At 45.2% G+C, this 27,436-nt stretch overlaps 1 protein-coding gene across 4 annotated transcripts in view; it reads left to right on the top strand.

Annotated features, from left to right (window-relative positions):
- CCDC148 (coiled-coil domain containing 148) overlaps positions 1–27,436 on the top strand; it is a 739,559-nt gene that overhangs the window by 383,134 nt on the left and 328,989 nt on the right. For all 4 annotated transcript variants that reach the window (XM_063933692.1, XM_063933693.1, XM_063933695.1 and 1 more), the window contains 2 exons: positions 22,877–22,980; positions 24,812–24,894. In XM_063933692.1, coding sequence (XP_063789762.1) covers positions 22,877–22,980; positions 24,812–24,894 — 187 coding nt within the window. The remainder of the gene's footprint in view (positions 1–22,876; positions 22,981–24,811; positions 24,895–27,436) is intronic.

Below are 27,436 nucleotides of genomic sequence, written 5' to 3' on the forward strand. Positions count from 1 at the left end.
GGATGCAAGCCTCCGAGGGTGGGGAGCAATCACACAGGGAAGAAATTTCCAAGGTCTGTGGTCAAGTCAGGAGACTTGCCTTCACATCAACATCCTGGAACTAAGGGCCGTATACAACGCCCTACGTCAAGCGGAGACCCTGCTTCGCGACCAACCGGTTCTGATTCAGTCAGAAACCATCACCGCAGTGGCTCATGTAAACCGACAAGGCGGCACAAGGAGCTGGGAAGCGATGGCGGAAGCCGCCAGAATTCTTCGCTGGGCGGAAAATCACGTAAGCGCACTGTCAGCAGTGTTCATCCCGGGACACGACCTCCACCCGGGAGACTGGGGACTTCATCAGGAAGTCTTCGCACAGACGGCATGTCGGTGGGAACTGCCATAGGTGAACATGATGGCATCCCGCCTCAACAAAAAACTACAGAGGTATTGCGCCAGGTCAAGAGACCCTCAGGCGATAGCTGTAGACGCCCTGGTGACACCGTGGGTGTTCCAGTCGGTCTATGTATTTCCTCCTCTTCCTCTCATACCCAAGGTGCTTAGAATAATAAGAAAAAGAGGAGTGAGAACGATACTCATTGTTCCAGATTGGCCACGAAGGACTTGGTATCCAGATCTGCAAGAAATGCTCACAGAGGAACCGTGGCCTCTTCCTCTAAGACAGGACTGGTTGCAACAGGGGCCCTGTCTGTTCCAAGACTTACCGCGGCTGCGTTTGCCTGCATGGCGGTTGAAAGCCGGATCCTAGCGGAGAAAGGCATTCCGGAGGAGGTCATTCCTATGCTGATAAAGGCTAGGAAGGAAGTGACAGCTCAACATTATCACCGTATATGGCGAAAATATGTTGCTTGGTGTGAGGCCAGGAATGCCCCTACGGAGGAATTCCAGCTGGGCCGTTTCCTTCACTTCCTACAGTCAGGAGTGAATTTGGGCCTAAAATTGGGTTCCACTAAGGTCCAGATTTCGGCCCTATCCATTTTCTTTCAAAAGGAGTTGACTTCTCTACCTGACGTTCAGACGTTTGTAAAGGGAGTGCTGCATATTCAGCCCCCTTTTGTGCCTCCAGTGGCACCTTGGGATCTTAACGTGGTATTGAGTTTCCTGAAATCCCACTGGTTTGAACCACTCAAAACGGTGGAGTTGAAATATCTCACGTGGAAGGTGGTCATGCTATTAGCCTTGGCTTCGGCTAGGCATGTGTCAGAGTTGGCGGCTTTGTCACATAAAAGCCCCTATCTGGTTTTCCATGCGGATAGAGCAGAATTGCGGACCCCTCCACAATTTCTGCCGAAAGTGGTTTCATCCTTTCATATAAACCAACCTATTGTGGTGCCTGTGGCTACTACTGACTTGGAGGATTCCGAGTTGCTTGATGTGGTCAGGGCTTTGAAGGTTTTTGTAGCCAGAACGGCTAGGGTCAGGAAAACAGAGTCTTTGTTTATCCTGTATGCTTCCAACAGAACTATTCCACACTTATTCCACTTCTGTTTTTACACTTTGTGGTGAATTGAACACTAGATATTTGGGAAGAGAAGATAAAGAAACCTCTATGAACATATATCCATGCTATTTTGTGTGAGTCTCGGTACGCTGAAGCCAAGTCTGACTTAGATACAACTGATATAGAGACGAATTATTTTTAAAAAAAAAGGACGATATACACATTGGTGGTTTTTTTTTGTTTTTATTTCCACATTTTGGAGACAACGGATCAGAGAGCACCTTCCGGAGGAATCATAAGAAGTGACATCAACATTCAAAAGATAAAATGGACGTATACCTTTATGTATACATTTATGTTGCGCTGAGTGTGTAAAGAGGGCTTAAACTTTCTGTATGGTTTTTATCCACTGCCTTAATGTAATTTCTGGTGATTATCTTTGTTCCTTCTGATGTGAGTATTAGGTCCAGATATTCTATTTCAATCTTATGCACTTTATATGTAAAGGTTAAATTATATGTCTTTTAATCAATTTCACCCTCACTCATAACTATTTAAAATTTCTTAATGATTTTTATTTACAGGTCTGCGGGACCGCAATGGGTACGGTTTTTGCTCCCAGTTTCGCCAACTTACATATGGGAAGCTGGGAGAAAGACCAAATATATAAGAATGACAAATACCGTCCCAACATTCTTATATATCGCAGATACATAGACGATATTTTGTTGATCTGGAAATTATTCTTTTATTGATTTTTTTCCAATTAATTTCTGTGAACAATTTTAATTTAACCTTTACATATAAAGTGCATAAGATTGAAATAGAAAAACTGTTGTGACGATCCCTGCACTTTACTAACACCTTTATTAATCAAAATAGGGTATTACATCTTTTGTGCAACTAGTTCAAGTTGAGCCCACGACTTAGTGCCCCTCGAACACTATAACACATCAAGCTAGATATACTATTTGTCATAGTTTAAGCCGCTATTCATGCGCTGTCTGCTCTCTAGGACGCACATGCACAGTAACACCTTCTTCCTGTAGTTCAGTGGGCCTTTGCTGTAATTGCGCGGCTTTCCAAAATCCCGTGCATACGCGGTAGTTACTTCCGCGTCACGATCGGGCGCGAAGTCCCCTTTTGGGTACACTATTAGTAAATATAAGTTATGGAGGTGCAGGGCCCGTCACAATTGACCCCTGAGGAAGTCCCAGCATGAAAATAAGGGATGAAACGCGTTGGACACCTGTGAGAATCTACAAATAAGCATTCATGTTATTTTAAATTGTACCAGTCCATCTATATGTTTTGTCATCTATGAATTCTTTTATATTAAATATTTTTTAATAGTACTACACTATCAGAGGCTTTCCATCCCATCTGGGAGTAGTTTCTAATTTTAAGGCACTCCAACTTGATGATTAAATGACAAGAGCATCATCCAATATAGTGCAGTTTAAAAACGTGAGTGCTTTATATGAGTATTACCTAAAGCCTTTTATTAACACTAATTGCTTGGTGTTGCACCCTTAATAAATGGTAACTAAGCACATTACCTAAATGGGTTAACACATTTTTAATAATAACATAGTTTTTTTTAGCACTCTAGCACTTTTTTTTTTTGCACATACTCACTTTATTGCAAATATTGCACAAATCATAACCATGTCACTTTTAAGAGCATACTATTGATACAATGTCTTGCATATTTACACGTACAAACTCCACACAAACATCCGGACGGATATAAAGGCCAGTACTCACGGCCCGATGCGGGAGAGATGTGTGGTGAGCGAACCGCTCAGCACACATCTCTCCCGGCGCTCAGCACAGCGCGATGTGTGCTGAGCGTGCGGGGGGAGACGGGGGGCCGCTCATTTCACCCAGCGGGTGAAGTGAGCGACCCGCTAGATTGGCCTGCATCGCTGTTAGGGCTACACACGGAGCGATCTTGCTGAAAATCTAAGCAATCTAGTCAGATTGCTTAGATTATTGCTCCGTGTGTACCCCCCTTAAGAGGAGAAGGAGTACAAACAAGGGAAACCCTGATGCAAAGACACCCTGTATCAAGCAGCTGCTCCACTTATGTCTGGTACGCATATTTGGTTGTTATCTGAGGATTTCTGAATGAACTATCTCTAAACACTGAAGGCGCGACTGATTTACTACTAGAACATTTTTAAAACTAGTCCCTTTGGGAATTGGACTGCTTTGAAATCTGGTTGCAACACCTATATGATTGGGAGTGTTTATTTACTTTATTTAATCATTGTGACTTTTTGCATGTTATATGCCTTATTAAGATACTCAGTACAAAGTCTCCTCTCCTGGAGTTATCTGGTTGCACGGCATTAGGTTGTAGTGCTATTTGCACCTTTCTTACACACATATATATATATATATATATATATATATATATATATATATACCATTGTAAAATTACTTCCCACCCCCCATCAGAAATAGCCCCCCTTAGTGGCAAAAGATACCCGATGTTATCTGCCCACACCCCATAGTGATAATAGATTCCAGTGGCAGAGCCCCCTCAACCCCAATGGACCACCTACTGTTTAGTGCCCTCCCCATTTGTCACATGTGTATAATTTTTATTATATAATCTCCCCCCCCCCCCCCAGCTAACACCTAATTGCAGAGCGCAGCGGGGCAGGGGCGACTGATCTTCCATGCTGCAGCTGATCTCTGCATATGCAGAGATCAGCAGAGATGTACTGGGTTAGGGTACTGGGTTATGTTCCCCTCCTGGCACTTTTTCGTTCTGGCATATGTGCCCCAGGATGCCGCTATCAAGGCATTCTGGGGCGCGATTTCGGGAGTGATGTCGGCCGCAGCAGCAGGAGAAAATTCATTTTGTAGAACAGATTTCCTCCATTGCAGATAGGGAAAGCAGTGGGCCAAACATAAAAACAAACAAACAAACAAACAAACAATTAATGAACAAGCACATTAAAACTGAACATACTGTAGAACACTTAGGGGCCTATTCATCATCAGTAAAATGGCCTGTTACACATGCAGAAATGCTGGTTCTCGGGGCCCCACTCCTTCCTATGTGAATTAGGTCTGGGGTTGCGAAGAGGGATCTTAGCGGACCATCTGGCCACCAGTGATGAATAGTCCCCTTAATAACTATCATATATTTAAAATTGTCTACGATTTTTTAACAGAACAAACTGTATGCTAGAAAACAAGCAAATGAATACTAACTTTACTTAACATAGAAATACTAAAATAAATTAAATAAATAAGGGGGTCATTCCGTGTTAATCGCTTGCTATTTTTTGCAGCGCTGCGAACAGATAGTCGCCACCTATGGGGGAGTGTATTTTTGCTTTGCAAGTGCGCGAACGCCTTTGCAGCCGAGCGGTACAAAAACAGTTTGTGCAGCTTCTGAGTAGCTCTGGACTTACTCCAGATCACTCCAGTCTTTTTGGTCCCAGAAATTGATGTCAGACACCCGCCCTGCAAACGCTTGGACACGCCTGCGTTTTCCCAACCACTCCCTGAAAATGGTCAGTTGACATCCATAAGCGCCTTCTTCCTGTCAATCTTCTTGCGATCAGCTGTGCGAATGGATTCTTCGTTAAATCCATCGCCCAGCACCGATCCGCTGTATACCCGCACGACGCACCTGCACATTGAGGTACGCAGTTTTGCTGAGTTTTCACCTGATACGCATGCGCAGTTTTGTCGAGTTTTGATCTGATCGCAGCGCTGCAAAAAATAGCTAGCGTTCGATCAGATCGGAATGACCCCCTAAGTTATATATAAAAACAGTCCCTAAGAATTTATACCTAGTGACTTTTTTTTTGTATTAGAAAACTAAATAAAAAATATGAATATAAATGTGACAAATTTGGGGTTCTCTAATGTGTAAAGCAAAGGGACTAGAAGAAAACGAGTTTAGAGGAACATTTGTAAATGACGCACACTTGAAAATGAGTGAAAATAGCAGCATTTTATAGGTCATTAAAAACAATAGTTTATGTTTCAATAAAGAGCTACAGAAAATACAGAACTGTATGACTAGAGAAGCCAATTAGAAAACCTGGGATCCCAGATGTTTTTGAGCCATAAAAAATGCCTGGATTCTAATTATTAAGTCCCAAGTATTACGGGAATTCAAAACACACTGGGGGGGGTAAATTTACTAAAGGTATTTTTATTTATTTATTTTTATTTAAAAAAATGCAATTTTGCGAATCGCAAATTTACTAAGGATTATTTTGCATTGAAGTTTTATGTCGTATGTGACTTCGCACTCCAGTTTGCGACAAATCATGCGACAGATCATCATCGGTACAAACATCGTTAAAGTAATATTGGTATCAGTGTAAATCTCAAATTTACTGATTCGTATTAGTATTTAGAATTCGCACTAAAATTACGTTAAAAAACACACCTTAATGCACGAAATCAATGCACCATCTTTTTTTTAGAGTGTTGACATGTGAAAACCATTTTTTCCCCTAAAACTCATTCAAAGCCCCACCAAAGACGCACACAAAATGCACCTCAATGCACCGTTTCCAAAAAGCAACCTGTGAAAACCATTATAATTAAGAATGCTTATAAAAGCCCACCAAGTTACCTGCAGCACTCACTTCCGTGGCAGAGGCAGGCAGTGATTTCATGTGGGCTGCACCAGCTGACTAAAAGGGCACAGGAACATAAAAAACAGAACAGAGACAACAGTAGGTTGAAATGTATTTGGGGAGTTTGTTGCTTAACTGCGACTTGTGGTATGAATTAAGGTGTGACATGGTGCAAATTGAGGCCTAATTAACTTTGTGTTGGCATAAGTCTTCTGCAGGGACGTGCGGTGAGGTAAATGGCTCAGTAGGCACTGGCTAGTATCAGAGATAGATTAACACACAATATATGATGAGTATATGTGGGCATTATACACAGGTGCAGCAGTATATACTGCTGGACATTTGGTGAGTTTTGATCAGAGATGTGTAGAAAAGATAGGAGTGTCTCACCTCAATTTAGTATAATTTAGCCAAACTAGATAATTAATTGCCATTTGTTTAGCCAGTTTTAGTCAATCAATTAAGCTGCCCAAAGCATAACCACTTTTCTAAACATAGTGCTTTGAGTCGACGGAGATATGATCTGTTGGAATCCAGTTGTTTAGGTTGTTTTGATCATTCATCAAACAGAAATGATTATTTCACACATACTCTTGATATAAGTGCATAAGCAGTGTAGATCAATTTGCAGATTGTTGACTTTATCACATAGTTGCAGCATTATCTATCTTGCACAGGGCATCAAAAAGTCTACTTACGGCTCTGATTAGTTGCATTTGTTTTAGTGCAGATTTGCACCTTTATTATTTATAAACTCCCATAATGTACAGATGACACCCTAATTTTGGAGAGTTCCTTTAGACTCACAATAGACCACATTCTCAGATCACAAAAGGGAACAGGATTACATGCCAGTGTGTACATACCTGGATCTGCTTCTGTGGGAGTCCAGGCTATCACTAGGGGACTGATTCAGACCACAGCTGCATGGTTGCTCGCAATGGGCGCATCCAGGTGGTCTATGCACGCACACCACACGTTGCGCACGTGCGCATCCCTGAAGGATGCGGCCACAATATGATTGACAGGCACGGGCGTTGCGAGGGTGGAATTACAGCGTTACAGGGGTGGCGCCGGCAAATCGGGGGCCAGGACCATTTTTGGGACGGCTGCGTGATGTCACATGTAGCAGCTCTGAAAGAAAATGTCCGCTGACCGCCTGATGTCAGGGGTCAACCTTTGATCTGATGCCTCAGCAATCTAATTACGGACGCATAGGGGTATGTTTTTTATTTAAACAATTGCAACAAAATTTACATATTTACATTTTTACAGATTAAATAATGATAAACATCAAATGACACAAGTTTTCGATCAGACAAAACAGAGAAACCACATTTTTCATAGAGATGAGCGCCTGAAATTTTTCGGGTTTTGTGTTTTGGTTTTGGGTTCGGTTCCGCGGCCGTGTTTTGGGTTCGAACGCGTTTTGGCAAAACCTCACCGAATTTTTTTTGTCGGATTCGGGTGTGTTTTGGATTCGGGTGTTTTTTTCAAAAAACACTAAAAAACAGCTTAAATCATAGAATTTGGGGGTCATTTTGATCCCAAAGTATTATTAACCTCAAAAACCATAATTTACACTCATTTTCAGTCTATTCTGAATACCTCACACCTCACAATATTATTTTTAGTCCTAAAATTTGAGGCGCAATGAGGTAGCTGTGTGAGTAAGATTAGCGACCCTAGTGGCCGACACAAACACCGGGCCCATCTAGGAGTGGCACTGCAGTGTCACGCAGGATGGCCCTTCCAAAAAACCCTCCCCAAACAGCACATGACGCAAAGAAAAAAAGAGGCGCAATGAGGTAGCTGTGTGAGTAAGATTAGCGACCCTAGTGGCCGACACAAACACCGGGCCCATCTAGGAGTGGCACTGCAGTGTCACGCAGGATGGCCCTTCCAAAAAACCCTCCCCAAACAGCACATGACGCAAAGAAAAAAAGAGGCGCAATGAGGTAGCTGTGTGAGTAAGATTAGCGACCCTAGTGGCCGACACAAACACCGGGCCCATCTAGGAGTGGCACTGCAGTGTCACGCAGGATGTCCCTTCCAAAAAACCCTCCCCAAACAGCACATGACGCAAAGAAAAAAAGAGGCGCAATGAGGTAGCTGTGTGAGTAAGATTAGCGACCCTAGTGGCCGACACAAACACCGGGCCCATCTAGGAGTGGCACTGCAGTGTCACGCAGGATGTCCCTTCCAAAAAACCCTCCCCAAACAGCACATGACGCAAAGAAAAAAAGAGGCGCAATGAGGTAGCTGTGTGAGTAAGATTAGCGACCCTAGTGGCCGACACAAACACCGGGCCCATCTAGGAGTGGCACTGCAGTGTCACGCAGGATGTCCCTTCCAAAAAACCCTCCCCAAACAGCACATGACGCAAAGAAAAAAAGAGGCGCAATGAGGTAGCTGACTGTGTGAGTAAGATTAGCGACCCTAGTGGCCGACACAAACACCGGGCCCATCTAGGAGTGGCACTGCAGTGTCACGCAGGATGTCCCTTCCAAAAAAACCCTCCCCAATCAGCACATGATGCAAAGAAAAAGAAAAGAAAAAAGAGGTGCAAGATGGAATTGTCCTTGGGCCCTCCCACCCACCCTTATGTTGTATAAACAAAACAGGACATGCACACTTTAACCAACCCATCATTTCAGTGACAGGGTCTGCCACACGACTGTGACTGATATGACGGGTTGGTTTGGACCCCCCCCAAAAAAGAAGCAATTAATCTCTCCTTGCACAAACTGGCTCTACAGAGGCAAGATGTCCACCTCATCTTCACCCTCCGATATATCACCGTGTACATCCCCCTCCTCACAGATTATCAATTCGTCCCCACTGGAATCCACCATCTCAGCTCCCTGTGTACTTTGTGGAGGCAATTGCTGCTGGTCAATGTCTCCGCGGAGGAATTGATTATAATTCATTTTAATGAACATCATCTTCTCCACATTTTCTGGATGTAACCTCGTACGCCGATTGCTGACAAGGTGAGCGGCGGCACTAAACACTCTTTCGGAGTACACACTTGTGGGAGGGCAACTTAGGTAGAATAAAGCCAGTTTGTGCAAGGGCCTCCAAATTGCCTCTTTTTCCTGCCAGTATAAGTACGGACTGTGTGACGTGCCTACTTGGATGCGGTCACTCATATAATCCTCCACCATTCTATCAATGTTGAGAGAATCATATGCAGTGACAGTAGACGACATGTCCGTAATCGTTGTCAGGTCCTTCAGTCCGGACCAGATGTCAGCATCAGCAGTCGCTCCAGACTGCCCTGCATCACCGCCAGCGGGTGGGCTCGGAATTCTGAGCCTTTTCCTCGCACCCCCAGTTGCGGGAGAATGTGAAGGAGGAGATGTTGACAGGTCGCGTTCCGCTTGACTTGACAATTTTGTCACCAGCAGGTCTTTCAACCCCAGCAGACCTGTGTCTGCCGGAAAGAGAGATCCAAGGTAGGCTTTAAATCTAGGATCGAGCACGGTGGCCAAAATGTAGTGCTCTGATTTCAACAGATTGACCACCCGTGAATCCTTGTTAAGCGAATTAAGGGCTGCATCCACAAGTCCCACATGCCTAGCGGAATCGCTCCCTTTTAGCTCCTTCTTCAATGCCTCCAGCTTCTTCTGCAAAAGCCTGATGAGGGGAATGACCTGACTCAGGCTGGCAGTGTCTGAACTGACTTCACGTGTGGCAAGTTCAAAGGGCATCAGAACCTTGCACAACGTTGAAATCATTCTCCACTGCACTTGAGACAGGTGCATTCCATCTCCTATATCGTGCTCAATTGTATAGGCTTGAATGGCCTTTTGCTGCTCCTCCAACCTCTGAAGCATATAGAGGGTTGAATTCCACCTCGTTACCACTTCTTGCTTCAGATGATGGCAGGGCAGGTTCAGTAGTTTTTGGTGGTGCTCCAGTCTTCTGTACGTGGTGCCTGTACGCCGAAAGTGTCCCGCAATTTTTCTGGCCACCGACAGCATCTCTTGCACGCCCCTGTCGTTTTTTAAAAAATTCTGCACCACCAAATTCAAGGTATGTGCAAAACATGGGACGTGCTGGAATTTGCCCATATTTAATGCACACACAATATTGCTGGCGTTGTCCGATGCCACAAATCCACAGGAGAGTCCAATTGGGGTAAGCCATTCCGCGATGATCTTCCTCAGTTGCCGTAAGAGGTTTTCAGCTGTGTGCGTATTCTGGAAAGCGGTGATACAAAGCGTAGTCTGCCTAGGAAAGAGTTGGCGTTTGCGAGATGCTGCTACTGGTGCCGCCGCTGCTGTTCTTGCGGCGGGAGTCCATACATCTACCCAGTGGGCTGTCACAGTCATATAGTCCTGACCCTGCCCTGCTCCACTTGTCCACATGTCCGTGGTTAAGTGGACATTGGGTACAACTGCATTTTTTAGGAGACTGGTGAGTCTTTTTCTGACGTCCGTGTACATTCTCGGTATCGCCTGCCTAGAGAAGTGGAACCTAGATGGTATTTGGTAACGGGGGCACACTGCCTCAATAAATTGTCTAGTTCCCTGTGAACTAACGGCGGATACCGGACGCACGTCTAACACCAACATAGTTGTCAAGGACTCAGTTATCCGCTTTGCAGTAGGATGACTGCTGTGATATTTCATCTTCCTCGCAAAGGACTGTTGAACAGTCAATTGCTTACTGGAAGTAGTACAAGTGGGCTTACGACTTCCCCTCTGGGATGACCATCGACTCCCAGCGGCAACAACAGCAGCGCCAGCAGCAGTAGGCGTTACACGCAAGGATGCATCGGAGGAATCCCAGGCAGGAGAGGACTCGTCAGACTTGCCAGTGACATGGCCTGCAGGACTATTGGCATTCCTGGGGAAGGAGGAAATTGACACTGAGGGAGTTGGTGGGGTGGTTTGCGTGAGCTTGGTTACAAGAGGAAGGGATTTACTGGTCAGTGGACTGCTTCCGCTGTCACCCAAAGTTTTTGAACTTGTCACTGACTTATTATGAATGCGCTGCAGGTGACGTATAAGGGAGGATGTTCCGAGGTGGTTAACGTCCTTACCCCTACTTATTACAGCTTGACAAAGGGAACACACGGCTTGACACCTGTTGTCCGCATTTCTGGTGAAATACCTCCACACCGAAGAGCTGATTTTTTGGGTATTTTCACCTGGCATGTCAACGGCCATATTCCTCCCACGGACAACAGGTGTCTCCCCGGGTGCCTGACTTAAACAAACCACCTCACCATCAGAATCCTCCTGGTCAATTTCCTCCCCAGCGCCAGCAACACCCATATCCTCCTCATCCTGGTGTACTTCAACACTGACATCTTCAATCTGACTATCAGGAACTGGACTGCGGGTGCTCCTTCCAGCACTTGCAGGGGGCGTGCAAATGGTGGAAGGCGCATGCTCTTCACGTCCAGTGTTGGGAAGGTCAGGCATCGCAACCGACACAATTGGACTCTCCTTGTGGATTTGGGATTTCAAAGAACGCACAGTTCTTTGCGGTGCTTTTGCCAGCTTGAGTCTTTTCAGTTTTCTAGCGAGAGGCTGAGTGCTTCCATCCTCATGTGAAGCTGAACCACTAGCCATGAACATAGGCCAGGGCCTCAGCCGTTCCTTGCCACTCCGTGTGGTAAATGGCATATTGGCAAGTTTACGCTTCTCCTCCGACAATTTTATTTTAGGTTTTGGAGTCCTTTTTTTACTGATATTTGGTGTTTTGGTTTTGACATGCTCTGTACTATGCCATTGGGCATCGGCCTTGGCAGACGACGTTGCTGGCATTTCATCGTCTCGGCCATGACTAGTGGCAGCAGCTTCAGCACGAGGTGGAAGTGGATCTTGATCTTTCCCTAATTTTGGAACCTCAACATTTTTGTTCTCCATATTTTAATAGGCACAACTAAAAGGCACCTCAGGTAAACAATGGAGATGGATGGATTGGATACTAGTATACAATTATGGACGGGCTGCCGAGTGCCGACACAGAGGTAGCCACAGCCGTGAACTACCGCACTGTACTGTGTCTGCTGCTAATATATAGACTGGTTGATAAAGAGATAGTATACTCGTAACTAGTATGTATGTATAAAGAAAGAAAAAAAAACCACGGTTAGGTGGTATATACAATTATGGACGGGCTGCCGAGTGCCGACACAGAGGTAGCCACAGCCGTGAACTACCGCACTGTACTGTGTCTGCTGCTAATATATAGACTGGTTGATAAAGAGATAGTATACTCGTAACTAGTATGTATGTATAAAGAAAGAAAAAAAAACCACGGTTAGGTGGTATATACAATTATGGACGGGCTGCCGAGTGCCGACACAGAGGTAGCCACAGCCGTGAACTACCGCACTGTACTGTGTCTGCTGCTAATATATAGACTGGTTGATAAAGAGATAGTATACTCGTAACTAGTATGTATGTATAAAGAAAGAAAAAAAAACCACGGTTAGGTGGTATATACAATTATGGACGGGCTGCCGAGTGCCGACACAGAGGTAGCCACAGCCGTGAACTACCGCACTGTACTGTGTCTGCTGCTAATATAGACTGGTTGATAAAGAGATAGTATACTCGTAACTAGTATGTATGTATAAAGAAAGAAAAAAAAACCACGGTTAGGTGGTATATACAATTATGGACGGGCTGCCGAGTGCCGACACAGAGGTAGCCACAGCCGTGAACTACCGCACTGTACTGTGTCTGCTGCTAATATATAGACTGGTTGATAAAGAGATAGTATACTCGTAACTAGTATGTATGTATAAAGAAAGAAAAAAAAACCACGGTTAGGTGGTATATACAATTATGGACGGGCTGCCGAGTGCCGACACAGAGGTAGCCACAGCCGTGAACTACCGCACTGTACTGTGTCTGCTGCTAATATAGACTGGTTGATAAAGAGATAGTATACTCGTAACTAGTATGTATGTATAAAGAAAGAAAAAAAAACCACGGTTAGGTGGTATATACAATTATGGACGGGCTGCCGAGTGCCGACACAGAGGTAGCCACAGCCGTGAACTACCGCACTGTACTGTGTCTGCTGCTAATATATAGACTGGTTGATAAAGAGATAGTATACTCGTAACTAGTATGTATGTATAAAGAAAGAAAAAAAAACCACGGTTAGGTGGTATATACAATTATGGACGGGCTGCCGAGTGCCGACACAGAGGTAGCCACAGCCGTGAACTACCGCACTGTACTGTGTCTGCTGCTAATATATAGACTGGTTGATAAAGAGATAGTATACTCGTAACTAGTATGTATGTATAAAGAAAGAAAAAAAAACCACGGTTAGGTGGTATATACAATTATGGACGGGCTGCCGAGTGCCGACACAGAGGTAGCCACAGCCGTGAACTACCGCACTGTACTGTGTCTGCTGCTAATATATAGACTGGTTGATAAAGAGATAGTATACTCGTAACTAGTATGTATGTATAAAGAAAGAAAAAAAAAACACGGTTAGGTGGTATATACAATTATGGACGGGCTGCCGAGTGCCGACACAGAGGTAGCCACAGCCGTGAACTACCGCACTGTACTGTGTCTGCTGCTAATATATAGACTGGTTGATAAAGAGATAGTATACTCGTAACTAGTATGTATGTATAAAGAAAGAAAAAAAAACCACGGTTAGGTGGTATATACAATTATGGACGGGCTGCCGAGTGCCGACACAGAGGTAGCCACAGCCGTGAACTACCGCACTGTACTGTGTCTGCTGCTAATATATAGACTGGTTGATAAAGAGATAGTATACTCGTAACTAGTATGTATGTATAAAGAAAGAAAAAAAAACCACGGTTAGGTGGTATATACAATTATGGACGGGCTGCCGAGTGCCGACACAGAGGTAGCCACAGCCGTGAACTACCGCACTGTACTGTGTCTGCTGCTAATATATAGACTGGTTGATAAAGAGATAGTATACTCGTAACTAGTATGTATGTATAAAGAAAGAAAAAAAAACCACGGTTAGGTGGTATATACAATTATGGACGGGCTGCCGAGTGCCGACACAGAGGTAGCCACAGCCGTGAACTACCGCACTGTACTGTGTCTGCTGCTAATATATAGACTGGTTGATAAAGAGATAGTATACTCGTAACTAGTATGTATGTATAAAGAAAGAAAAAAAAACCACGGTTAGGTGGTATATACAATTATGGACGGGCTGCCGAGTGCCGACACAGAGGTAGCCACAGCCGTGAACTACCGCACTGTACTGTGTCTGCTGCTAATATATAGACTGGTTGATAAAGAGATAGTATACTCGTAACTAGTATGTATGTATAAAGAAAGAAAAAAAAACCACGGTTAGGTGGTATATACAATTATGGACGGGCTGCCGAGTGCCGACACAGAGGTAGCCACAGCCGTGAACTACCGCACTGTACTGTGTCTGCTGCTAATATAGACTGGTTGATAAAGAGATAGTATACTCGTAACTAGTATGTATGTATAAAGAAAGAAAAAAAAACCACGGTTAGGTGGTATATACAATTATGGACGGACTGCCGAGTGCCGACACAGAGGTAGCCACAGCCGTGAACTACCGCACTGTACTGTGTCTGCTGCTAATATATAGACTGGTTGATAAAGAGATAGTATACTCGTAACTAGTATGTATGTATAAAGAAAGAAAAAAAAACCACGGTTAGGTGGTATATACAATTATGGACGGGCTGCCGAGTGCCGACACAGAGGTAGCCACAGCCGTGAACTACCGCACTGTACTGTGTCTGCTGCTAATATAGACTGGTTGATAAAGAGATAGTATACTACTAATATTATATACTGGTGGTCAGGTCACTGGTCACTAGTCACACTGGCAGTGGCACTCCTGCAGCAAAAGTGTGCACTGTTTAATTTTAATATAATATTATGTACTCCTGGCTCCTGCTATAACCTATAACTGGCACTGCAGTAGTGCTCCCCAGTCTCCCCCACAATTATAAGCTGTGTGAGCTGAGCAGTCAGACAGATATATAATATATATAGATGATGCAGCACACTGGCCTGAGCCTGAGCAGTGCACACAGATATGGTATGTGACTGACTGAGTCACTGTGTGTATCGCTTTTTTCAGGCAGAGAACGGATATATTAAATAAACTGCACTGTGTGTCTGGTGGTCACTCACTATATAATATATTATGTACTCCTGGCTCCTGCTATAACCTATAACTGGCACTGCAGTAGTGCTCCCCAGTCTCCCCCACAATTATAAGCTGTGTGAGCTGAGCAGTCAGACAGATATATAATATTATATATAGATAATAGATGATGCAGCACACTGGCCTGAGCCTGAGCAGTGCACACAGATATGGTATGTGACTGAGTCACTGTGTGCTGTGTATCGCTTTTTTCAGGCAGAGAACGGATTATAAATAAAAGTGGTGGTCACTGGTCACTATCAGCAAAACTCTGCACTGTACACTACTGAGTACTCCTAATGCTCCCCAAAATTAGTAAATCAAGTGTCTAAATGGAGAGGACGCCAGCCACGTCCTCTCCCTATCAATCTCAATGCACGTGTGAAAATGGCGGCGACGCGCGGCTCCTTATATAGAATCCGAGTCTCGCGATAGAATCCGAGCCTCGCGAGAATCCGACAGCGTCATGATGACGTTCGGGCGCGCTCGGGTTAACCGAGCAAGGCGGGAAGATCCGAGTCGCTCGGACCCGTGAAAAAAAACATGAAGTTCTGGCGGGTTCGGATTCAGAGAAACCGAACCCGCTCATTTTTCAGAAAACATAAAACATCAGAAAAATATAACATAAGGGACGCATCGGGGCAGCCTTACACATGCTGGACGGACCTCAGTATGTACGGAGATGAACATAGATCTGGCTGGTTTGCAGCAGTCTGCATTCATGTCTGAATAGCCCCCTAGATCTTGCAATGTTTGCGAGATCTCGTGCATGAACAGTGATGCCGGGCAGGAAGTAAAGGTGGGTACAACTACACACTTAGCGATATAGTCAACTATATAGCTTATTTCTCTATCGTCCTAGTGGATGCTGGGGTTCCTGAAAGGACCATGGGGAATAGCGGCTCCGCAGGAGACAGGGCACAAAAAGTAAAGCTTTATGATCAGGTGGTGTGTACTGGCTCCTCCCCCTATGACCCTCCTCCAAGCCTCAGTTAGGTTTTTGTGCCCGTCCGAGAAGGGTGCAATCTAGGTGGCTCTCCTAAAGAGCTGCTTAGAAAAGTTTAGCTTAGGTTTTTTATTTTACAGTGAGTCCTGCTGGCAACAGGATCACTGCAACGAGGGACTTAGGGGAGAAGAAGTGAACTCACCTGCGTGCAGGATGGATTGGCTTCTTTGGCTACTGGACATTAGCTCCAGAGGGACGATCACAGGTACAGCCTGGATGGTCACCGGAGCCTCGCCGCCGGCCCCCTTGCAGATGCTGAAAAGAGAAGAAGGTCCAGAATCGGCGGCAGAAGACTCCTCAGTCTTCTTAAGGTAGCGCACAGCACTGCAGCTGTGCGCCATTGCTCTCAGCACACTTCACACGGCAGTCACTGAGGGTGCAGGGCGCTGGGGGGGGGCGCCCTGGGAAGCAATGTAAACCTATTTTTTGGCATAAAATACCTCAAATATAGCCTCCGGGGGCTATATGGAGATATTTAACCCCTGCCAGAATCCGTTAAAGAGCGGGAGACGAGCCCGCCGAAAAAGGGGCGGGGCCTATCTCCTCAGCACACAGCGCCATTTTCCTCACACAGCTCCGCTGGTCAGGAACGCTCCCAGGCTCTCCCCTGCACTGCACTACAGAAACAGGGTAAAACAAGAGAGGGGGGGCAAAATTGTGGCAAAATTATATATATTAAAGCAGCTATATAGGGAGCACTTATTATAAGGCTATCCCTGTCATATATAGCGCTTTTGGTGTGTGCTGGCAAACTCTCCCTCTGTCTCCCCAAAGGGCTAGTGGGGTCCTGTCTTCTTTAAGAGCATTCCCTGTGTGTCTGCTGTGTGTCGGTACGTGTGTGTCGACATGTATGAGGACGATATTGGTGTGGAGGCGGAGCAATTGCCAAATATGGGGATGTCACCCCCTAGGGAGTCGACACCAGAATGGATGGCTTTATTTATGGAATTACGGGATAGTGTCAACACGCTAAAGCAGTCGTTTGACGACATGAGACGGCCGGACAATCAATCAGCACCTGTCCAGGCGCCTCAAACACCGTCAGGGGCTGTAAAACGCCCGTTACCTCAGTCGGTCGTCACGGACCCAGACACAGGCACTGATTCCAGTGGCGACGGTGACGAATCAACCGTATTTTCCAGTAGGGCCACACGTTATATGATTTTGGCAATGAAGGAGGCGTTACATATTGCTGATACTACAGGTACCACAAAACAGGGTATTATGTGGGGTGTGAAAAAACTACCTATAGTTTTTCCTGAATCAGATGAATTAAATGAGGTGTGTGATGAAGCGTGGGTTGCCCCCGATAAAAAACTGCTAATTTCAAAGAAGTTATTGGCTTTATACCCTTTCCCGCCAGAGGTTAGGGCGCGCTGGGAAACACCTCCTAGGGTGGACAAGGCGCTCACACGCTTATCAAAACAAGTGGCGTTACCCTCTCCTGAGACGGCCGCACTTAAAGATCCAGCAGATAGGAGGATGGAAAATATCCAAAAAAGTATATACACACATACAGGTGTTATACTACGACCAGCTATAGCGACAGCCTGGATGTGCAGTGCTGGGGTAGCTTGGTCAGAGTACCTGATTGAAAATATTGATACCCTGGATAGGGACAATGTTTTACTGTCTTTAGAGCAAATAAAGGATGCGTTTCTTTATATGCGTGATGCACAGAGGGATATTTGCACACTGGCATCACGGGTAAGTGCTATGTCCATTTCGGCCAGAAGAAGTTTATGGACGCGACAGTGGTCAGGTGATGCGGACTCAAAACGGCATATGGAAGTTTTGCCGTATAAAGGGGAGGAGTTATTTGGTGTTGATCTATCGGATTTGGTGGCCACGGCTACAGCCGGGAAATCCACCTTTTTACCTCAAGTCACTCCCCAACAGAAAAAGACACCGACTTTTCAGCCGCAGCCCTTTCGTTCCTTTAAAAACAAGAGAGCAAAGGGATATTCATATCTGCCACGAGGCAGAGGAAAGGGGAAGAGACTGCAACAGGCAGCTCCTTCCCAGGAACAGAAGCCCTCCCCCGCTTCTACAAAAGCCTCAGCATGACGCTGGGGCTTCTCAAGCGGACTCGGGGGCGGTGGGGGGTCGTCTCAAGAATTTCAGCGCGCAGTGGGCTCACTCGCAGGTGGATCCCTGGATCCTGCAGATATTATCTCAGGGTTACAGGTTGGAACTAGAGACGTCTCCACCTCGCCGTTTCCTGAAGTCTGCTTTACCAACGTCCCCCTCCGACAGGGTGACGGTCTTGGAAGCCATTCACAAGCTGTACTCTCAGCAGGTGATAGTCAAGGTACCCCTTTTACAACAAGGAAAGGGGTATTATTCCACTCTATTTGTGGTACCGAAGCCGGATGGCTCGGTAAGACCTATTCTAAATCTGAAATCCTTGAACCTGTACATAAAAAAGTTCAAGTTCAAGATGGAGTCACTCAGAGCGGTGATAGCGAACCTGGAAGAAGGGGACTTTATGGTATCCTTGGACATCAAGGATGCGTATCTCCACGTTCCAATTTACCCCTCACACCAGGGGTACCTCAGGTTCGTCGTACAGAACTGTCACTATCAGTTTCAGACGCTGCCGTTTGGATTGTCCACGGCACCTCGGGTCTTTACCAAGGTAATGGCGAGATGATGATTCTTCTTCGAAGAAAAGGCGTATTAATTATCCCATACTTGGACGATCTCCTAATAAGGGCAAGGTCCAGAGAACAGCTAGAGATGGGACTAGCACTGTCTCAAGAAGTGCTAAAGCAGCACGGGTGGATTCTGAATATTCCAAAATCCCAGTTAATTCCGACAACACGTCTGCTGTTCTTAGGGATGATTCTGGACACGGTTCAGAAAAAGGTTTTTCTCCCGGAGGAAAAAGCCAAGGAGTTATCCGAACTTGTCAGGAACCTCCTAAAACCAGGAAAGGTGTCTGTACATCAATGCACAAGAGTCCTGGGAAAAATGGTGGCTTCTTACGAAGCAATTCCATTCGGCAGATTCCACGCAAGAGTTTTCCAGAGGGATCTGCTGGACAAATGGTCAGGGTCGCATCTTCAGATGCACCAGCGGATAACCCTGTCTCCAAGGACAAGGGTATCTCTTCTGTGGTGGTTGCAGAGTGCTCATCTATTGGAGGGCCGCAGATTCGGCATACAGGATTGGATCCTGGTGACCACGGACGCCAGCCTGAGAGGCTGGGGAGCAGTCACACAAGGAAGAAACTTCCAGGGCGTGTGGTCGAGCCTGGAAACGTCTCTTCACATAAACATTCTGGAACTAAGAGCAATCTACAATGCTCTAAGCCAGGCAGAACCTCTGCTTCAAGGAAAACCGGTGTTGATCCAGTCGGACAACATCACGGCAGTCGCCCATGTAAACAGACAGGGCGGCACAAGAAGCAGGAGTGCAATGGCAGAAGCTGCAAGGATTCTTCGCTGGGCGGTGAATCATGTGATAGCACTGTCAGCAGTGTTCATCCCGGGAGTGGACAACTGGGAAGCAGACTTCCTCAGCAGACACGACCTTCACCCGGGAGAGTGGGGACTTCATCCAGAAGTTTTCCACATGCTTGTAACCCGTTGGGAAAGACCAATGGTGGACATGATGGCGTCTCGCCTCAACAAAAAACTGGACAGGTATTGCGCCAGGTCAAGAGATCCGCAGGCAATAGCTGTGGACGCGCTGGTAACGCCTTGGGTGTACCAGTCGGTGTATGTGTTTCCTCCTCTGCCTCTCATACCAAAAGTATTGAGAATTATACGGCAAAGAGGCGTAAGAACGATACTAGTGGCTCCGGATTGGCCAAGAAGGACTTGGTACCCGGAACTTCAAGAGATGATCACGGAGGATCCGTGGCCTCTACCTCTGAGAAGGGACCTGCTTCAGCAGGGTCCCTGTCTGTTTCAAGACTTACCGCGGCTGCGTTTGACGGCATGGCGGTTGAACGCCGGATCCTAAAGGGAAAAGGCATTCCGGAAGAAGTCATTCCTACCTTGATTAAAGCAAGGAAGGAAGTAACCGCGCAACATTATCACCGCATTTGGCGAAAATATGTTGCGTGGTGCGAGGATCGGAGTGCTCCGACGGAGGAATTTCATCTGGGTCGATTCCTACATTTCCTGCAATCAGGATTGTCTATGGGTCTCAAATTGGGATCTATTAAGGTTCAAATTTCGGCCCTGTCGATTTTCTTCCAGAAGAAATATCTCACATGGAAAGTGACCATGCTACTAGCCCTGGCTTCGGCCAGGAGAGTGTCAGAACTGGCAGCTTTATCTTACAAAAGCCCATATCTGATTTTCCATTCGGACAGGGCAGAACTGCGGACTCGTCCGCATTTTCTCCCTAAGGTGGTGTCAGCATTTCATCTGAACCAGCCTATTGTAGTGCCTGCGGCTACAAGCGACTTGGAGGACTCCAAGTTGTTGGACGTTGTCAGAGCTTTAAAAATATACATTTCAAGGACAGCTGGAGTCAGGAAATCTGACTCACTGTTTATACTATATGCTCCCAACAAGTTGGGCGCTCCTGCGTCTAAGCAGACTATTGCGCGCTGGATTTGTAGTACGATTCAGCTTGCACATTCTGTGGCAGGCCTGCCACAGCCAAAATCGGTAAATGCCCACTCCACAAGGAAGGTGGGTTCTTCTTGGGCGGCTGCCCGAGGGGTCTCGGCATTACAACTCTGCCGAGCGGCTACGTGGTCGGGGGAGAACACGTTTGTAAAATTCTACAAATTTGATACCCTGGCTAAGGAGGACCTGGAGTTCTCTCATTCGGTGCTGCAGAGTCATCCGCACTCTCCCGCCCGTTTGGGAGCTTTGGTATAATCCCCATGGTCCTTTCAGGAACCCCAGCATCCACTAGGACGATAGAGAAAATAAGAATTTACTTACCGATAATTCTATTTCTCGGAGTCCGTAGTGGATGCTGGGCGCCCATCCCAAGTGCGGATTATCTGCAATAATTGTACATAGTTATTGTTACCTAAATCGGGTTATTGTTGTAGGGAGCCATCTTTCAGAGGCTCCTCTGTTATCATACTGTTAACTGGGTTTAGATCACAGGTTGTACGGTGTGATTGGTGTGGCTGGTATGAGTCTTACCCGGGATTCATAAATCCTTCCTTATTGTGTACGCTCGTCCGGGCACAGTATCCTAACTGAGGCTTGGAGGAGGGTCATAGGGGGAGGAGCCAGTACACACCACCTGATCATAAAGCTTTACTTTTTGTGCCCTGTCTCCTGCGGAGCCGCTATTCCCCATGGTCCTTTCAGGAACCCCAGCATCCACTACGGACTCCGAGAAATAGAATTATCGGTAAGTAAATTCTTATTTTTCCCCTTCCTGAGCAATATAGTTTACTATATCGCCCAGTATGTATGCCGCCGACAACGAGCGATGCGCGGCCCTGCGAGTCGTTAACGACCGTCGGTCTCACCGTGCATGCAGCTCAATTTGGACTCATCGTCCAGAGCTGCATGTTCCGACTGACTGCAGCATGACATCACTGTGCGATAGCATTAGTGATATCGCACAGTGTGTATGCCCGCCGTTGGGCAGCCCGGCCCGGGAGGGGAAACACTAGGCCAGAGGTTCTCAAACTCGGTCCTCGGGAGCCCACACAGTGCATGTTTTGCAGGTAACCCAGCAGGTGCACAGGTGTATTAATTACTCACTGACACATTTTAAAAGGTCCACAGGTGGAGCTAATTATTTCACTTGCGATTCTGTGAGGAGACCTGCAAAACATGCACTGTGTGGGCCCCCGAGGACCGGGTTTGAGAACCTCTGCACTAGGCGGTCGCTCACCGAGCACACTGCCTAGTGTGTACCCATCTTAAGACACAGCGCATCAGCACTAGGCTAATGCGCTGTGACTCTGTCAGGGTTCGCTGGAGGGGGAGTTTTCTCTCCCCCACTCTGGCTGCTGAGATGTTAATACATGTTATTGATTCCGTCTTTGTCTCGATAAGCGGCATGATAAGTGGCGCACTATAGTACATCTCTCCCATAATGCTGAATTGAATCCCCTTCGCATGTTGCCTGGTAACGCTGTCCTGCGTGGAGGCCTGTGGTTCCTTACTTATTAACACAGTGGTTCCCAATCTCAGTCCTCAAGGCACTCCAACAGTCCAGATTTTAAGGATATCCAGGATATTAAGCATATGTTCAGCACAGATGGTTACATCAAATTGACTGAGGTAAATATGAAGTCATCAGTGCTCAAGCATGGCTATCCTTAAAACCTGGACTGATAGGGTGCCTTGAGGACTGAGTTTTAAGAACCTCTGTATTTACAATACTACTACTACTAATAATAATAACAACATAATATGAAAACAGTTTGTATTTTTGACATTTTATTTAAATATGTATTATAGCCTGTCTTCCCTTTTATCTCACAAATATATCTTGTAAAAGGTAACTGAAAATAGGAGAAAAAGTGTATTTGTGTAATTAATAAAATCAGTGCTGATGCCTTAGATTGTAACACAAACCTCTTTCCCATCAATGGTGGTCCTGTCTCTCTCCTGCTAACCATTTGTTCCCTCTAAGTCTGCAAACACTCCTGCATGTATGATTTACTGGTCAATTTAACATAATTTACATTTCTAACTATTTTTCTCCATGCAGATCAAGAAACTTCAGCATGCCTCTAAAATAACAAAAGACCAAATGCTAATCAAGCAGCACTCACAGGTGTGGTGGAAAGAGCAGAAACGATTGAGCGAAAGTAGGTAAGAAAGCCAAAACCTGTAATTAGATATGTAATTTCTTCAGCATCTGTACTGTTATATTACAGCTCTCACTTCCTTTAGTCACATGAAATGTGATTGTTCTTGTAGTGAATGGACTGAGAGCTTTGTGTACAGATTTAACATCATATTCATGAGCACTTGAGAACTTTTTATAAGTGCTGTAGTTTCAGTGAAACTTCTCACTATTGTTTCATGGTCTACATTACTGATTCACCTACTGGGAATGTGCAGCCAGTTAGCCAATATGTTTTTTTTCTACACAGGGTAGTAAAAATATTAAATGTCCATTTTATACAAAAGCTCCACATTTATTGACATTTATTTATGTAGTGCCAGCATACTCCGTTCCAATTGAGTATGAACAGATTCAGTTGCTAAGCCGGAGTGCCAAATAACCGAATCTGTAGCCAGATATATGGGTGACCAAAGGAGATTGATCTTGTTTCTTGGTACTCAAGCTAAGCAACTGATTTTGAGGGGTAAACTTACTTGCAAATCATGGTTATACCTCATTCAGATATAAACCACAGCTTTAACCTGGTTTGGACCCTGGACATAGAGCACGGCTTGAAGCCAGGGTTTCAGTACTTGTCCCCAGTTCACACCTGACCTCAGTGACCCGGGTCTTCCGTCTAACGGTGGGTGCTCGGAGATGATGTCATCTCTAAGCGCTACTGTGGCAACCAGTGAACTCCTTTTAGGCTTGACCCGTGTCATCAAGACCCGGGTCATAACTTTCACACATAAGCTGTGGCACTGACTGGTTTGCATGTCCCGGGAATAACAATGGTCGATTGCAGTGTCACAGACCCACTACTATCAGTAAGGGTCTGACCCTTTCAGACATAAGCAGAACCCGTCGTGCCATGGCAGTATCCCCGGTTTTTTGTTATGTCTCAAAGGGGGGTTAGTTTCCAACTATATTCTCAGGCAGTGCCAGTTGACAACATTTTGATTCTGATCATATGCTGATCTGGTTTGCTACTTATTTTGGAGAATAAGAATGTATGGTAAAAAACATTTTGTGCAAAATAAGACCAGCCCTGGACTTACTCTTTGTGTGCGTTGATTCTAACGTTAGAGGGTTGGCTTTTGACGTCACACACCCGCCCAGCCACGACTGCGTTGTCCCTGGCACGCCTGCATTTTCCAAACACTCCCTGAAAACGGTCAGTTGACACCCAGAAACGCCCCCTTCCTGTCAATCTTCTTGCGTTGTGCCGTGCGACTTAAAGCTTCGCTAGAACCTGTGCAAATCCACAAAGGTCTTTGTACCCGTATACGCATGCGCAGAAATGCAGATTTTTAGCCTGATCGCTGCGCTGCGAACAACGACAGCTAGCTATCAACTCGGAATGACCACCATTGTCTCAGTGTTTGACTAACATGTCCAAAGTGCTAGAAAGCCCCACTCCCGACCTTGAAAACAAAAACTTTAAATCATCACTGATCCCTTTGGTTTTAGAAAATTTCAGGGAGAATACAGGGCACAGCAAAACTATAGTTAAACATTACACTAATGTATGTTTGACTCCCCTGCTAATAGGATATGCCCCAAGCATGTTGTTTTTATGGTGACAAAATGTTCTTAAATTTTCAACAAGGGTTTTCTAGTCCAAGTTTAATAATTATTCCAATAATTGTATCACACACCATAAGTATTAAAATTGCAGAAAATCATTTTCAATTTAATTACTTATGAAACAAAAGCTAATTTGTAGTTTCTGCTTGTGAAAAGTAATTTGTTTAGCAAGCCACACTTTTCTAATTCGGTGAAATTGTCTGACGTACTTCACATGTGCCGTTTCAGAGATAAAGTGGAATTACAATTGCAAACGTTCCTTGAAGAGAAAGGAAAAACGTGCCAATTCTTTGCAGACATAATTGACCTTGGTAAGCAATTCATGAGCTGCTATATAATGCTAACATTTTAGGTATGTATAGCTTTTCATATAGTGCCACATGTATATGCCATGCTTTAAAAAATGAAAGGTCTTAAGTTCAGAGAATATGAGATGAGGAAGAACAACTTCTCGGACACTTGAAACTTTGGCTTTGGCATCCAGGAGAACATTGATCTGGGCACCAAATATGACCTAAGCATTGGAATTTATGGGCTGGATTTCTATGTGTTACGTGTATCTTGACCAGCAGCTGTATAAGTATACAACTAAACCTAGAAACACCTTATTTTTAAGATGCTCTGTAAATTTTTATTTTTTTTAAATAACCTTAAAATGTAACAATAACGTGCTCTAATTCTAGTCATTTTAGCTCCTTAAAATACTTGAGCTCTGGGGCCGGACATTTTTTTAAAGCGGCAATAATTTTGAAGACATGGTTTTGGCTTGCAAATGATTGCCACTTCAAAAAAACTGTCCGAGTTTGGCCGGGAACCCGCACCTCCGGCCAACGCGGGTGGCATTACATCTGGCCCCTTGTATAGGTTTTGTGACTGATGTGTAAAATGTTAATCCGTGGTAGGAAAAACTGGGAAGGTGGAGCATGAGTGGACATAGTATCCTACATCAGTTTCCCAACTGCTTTCCTTGCATATTTCTAGTAGTGATGAGCGGATTCGGTTTTACTCGGTTTTACTCGAATCCGCTCATCACTCATTTCTAGTGCATGTTTTCCAGATCTCCTAGTCGGTACACAGTAATTACTGTGACTTATTTGAAATTCCATAGGTGGTGCTAATTTAACTTGTTATACTAAAGAGATCTGTAAAACATACGGTTAGAGGTCCTTGAGGATTGGAGATGGGGAAACCATGTCTTGCATTACTTGTTCTTCCTGCAATTGTGGGGATCCTTATACCCTCAGCCTTGTCACTGACTCAGGTTGTTCAGACTATTCAGGTTCCATATTTCAGTTTCAGAAGTTAAATATCATTAGTCCCCCTGAGAGTTTGGGGATTTGCTAGTGGATGATATCATATAGGAGGATGACAATATGCAGAAATAAGGTTGTGGCAAGACTATCTGGCAGATCTGACCGCCAAATCCATTTTAACATCTTGGTAGTCCAGTTCTCCATTTTTTAATGTGCACAATATCATAGCATACTTGTATTTCTTTAGAAAGCTTTTTATATTGGTCAAGCAGGCTGAGATATTTACTTGGGTGGAAATGAGGGGGAGATGTGCATGTTCAGACAAGGGTTTCCATACTTAACTATCAGCCCTTAAAATGAATTAAAAAAAAAAACTCCAACAATTGTTTCAGCCATTAAATATTGCAGTGGCCTAAAATCTTATGATGGGTGGCTATTCAACTATTTAGACTAGAAAATTATGCTAGAAAAGACATGTAGAAGTTGTACAGTTTCCTGCAGAGAACCAGGCAAGTGCTCATTTCTGAAGTCTGGATTCCCAGACTGTGCCATGATCCAGTGGAGTATCCAGTGGTCTATTTTGGTGTATATAACCAGGATTTGGCCACAACCTTGTTGTTCTCTGGATTGCATAAGTAGAGCTACTGTATTGTGCCTTTGTAGCCAATTTCCTGTATCTTCATTGCAGTCAGGTCTACTCAGGGCCAGATTATGGGAGGGGCGACGGGGCCCCCACACAGTAGGGTAACACAGTGCAACCTCCCTCCCCGTGCAACCCCTTACCTCCTGTACTTTGTGAGCTGGCACCTCAGATCTCGTCTGTGCCGCCGATAAAGGGACTTGGGAGCCGCTCTGCGTTGTATGCAGCCTAAGCAGCGGCAGGCATTGTCCAAGGTGCCAGGTCACAAAGCATGGGAGTTAAGGGGTAGCACGGAGAACGGGGTGGGGTGGGAGGTGTAAAGGGGGGTGAAGGAGTAATTTTATTGGAGGGGCCCCCCACAATTTTTGTTGTCCCGGGGCACCCACGTGACAAGACACTTTCAACCAGGTCATTGAACTATGCAGATTGCTGGTCACTGTATACTTTCCAAATAATACTAGATGCACACTGGAAAAATACTCCTGCCAAAGGCTGCTGTTGCAGCATCCAGTGAGATGGTTTTATTTTTATATAGAAGAACTGGGTTTTTTATTTTTACTTCAATGCTGCAGTGGGCACAGACCAGCCTATTTGGCCTTGTCATTTGCCAGTATTCCTCTGGGCTTTACAACAGACTGCAGTGTGCGCTTGTCCATAGTTATGCAGACTTTTATGTTTTGCAAAGTAAGGTGTATTACTTAAATCAAGGCTCGACAAATACCGGTCACCATGGCGACCAAGATTTCAGACTCTACAAGACGATTTTCCTGTGATGGGAGTAATTCCCAGTGGTCTCAGCAGCCCAAGTATCCCCTGTGGCGAAATGTTGGTGTGCCAGTGTACTGTAGAGTGGCATGTTGCCTCTAGCTGCATTTACTGTAAGTCATAACCCCATCCTAAGAAGTCCTACACTGTATATCCTGCTTTGCATAATTTGGTTCTTGATCCAAACCTCCATGC

This window comes from Pseudophryne corroboree, chromosome 7, assembly GCF_028390025.1.
Source record: "Pseudophryne corroboree isolate aPseCor3 chromosome 7, aPseCor3.hap2, whole genome shotgun sequence".
Taxonomy (NCBI): domain Eukaryota; kingdom Metazoa; phylum Chordata; class Amphibia; order Anura; family Myobatrachidae; genus Pseudophryne; species Pseudophryne corroboree.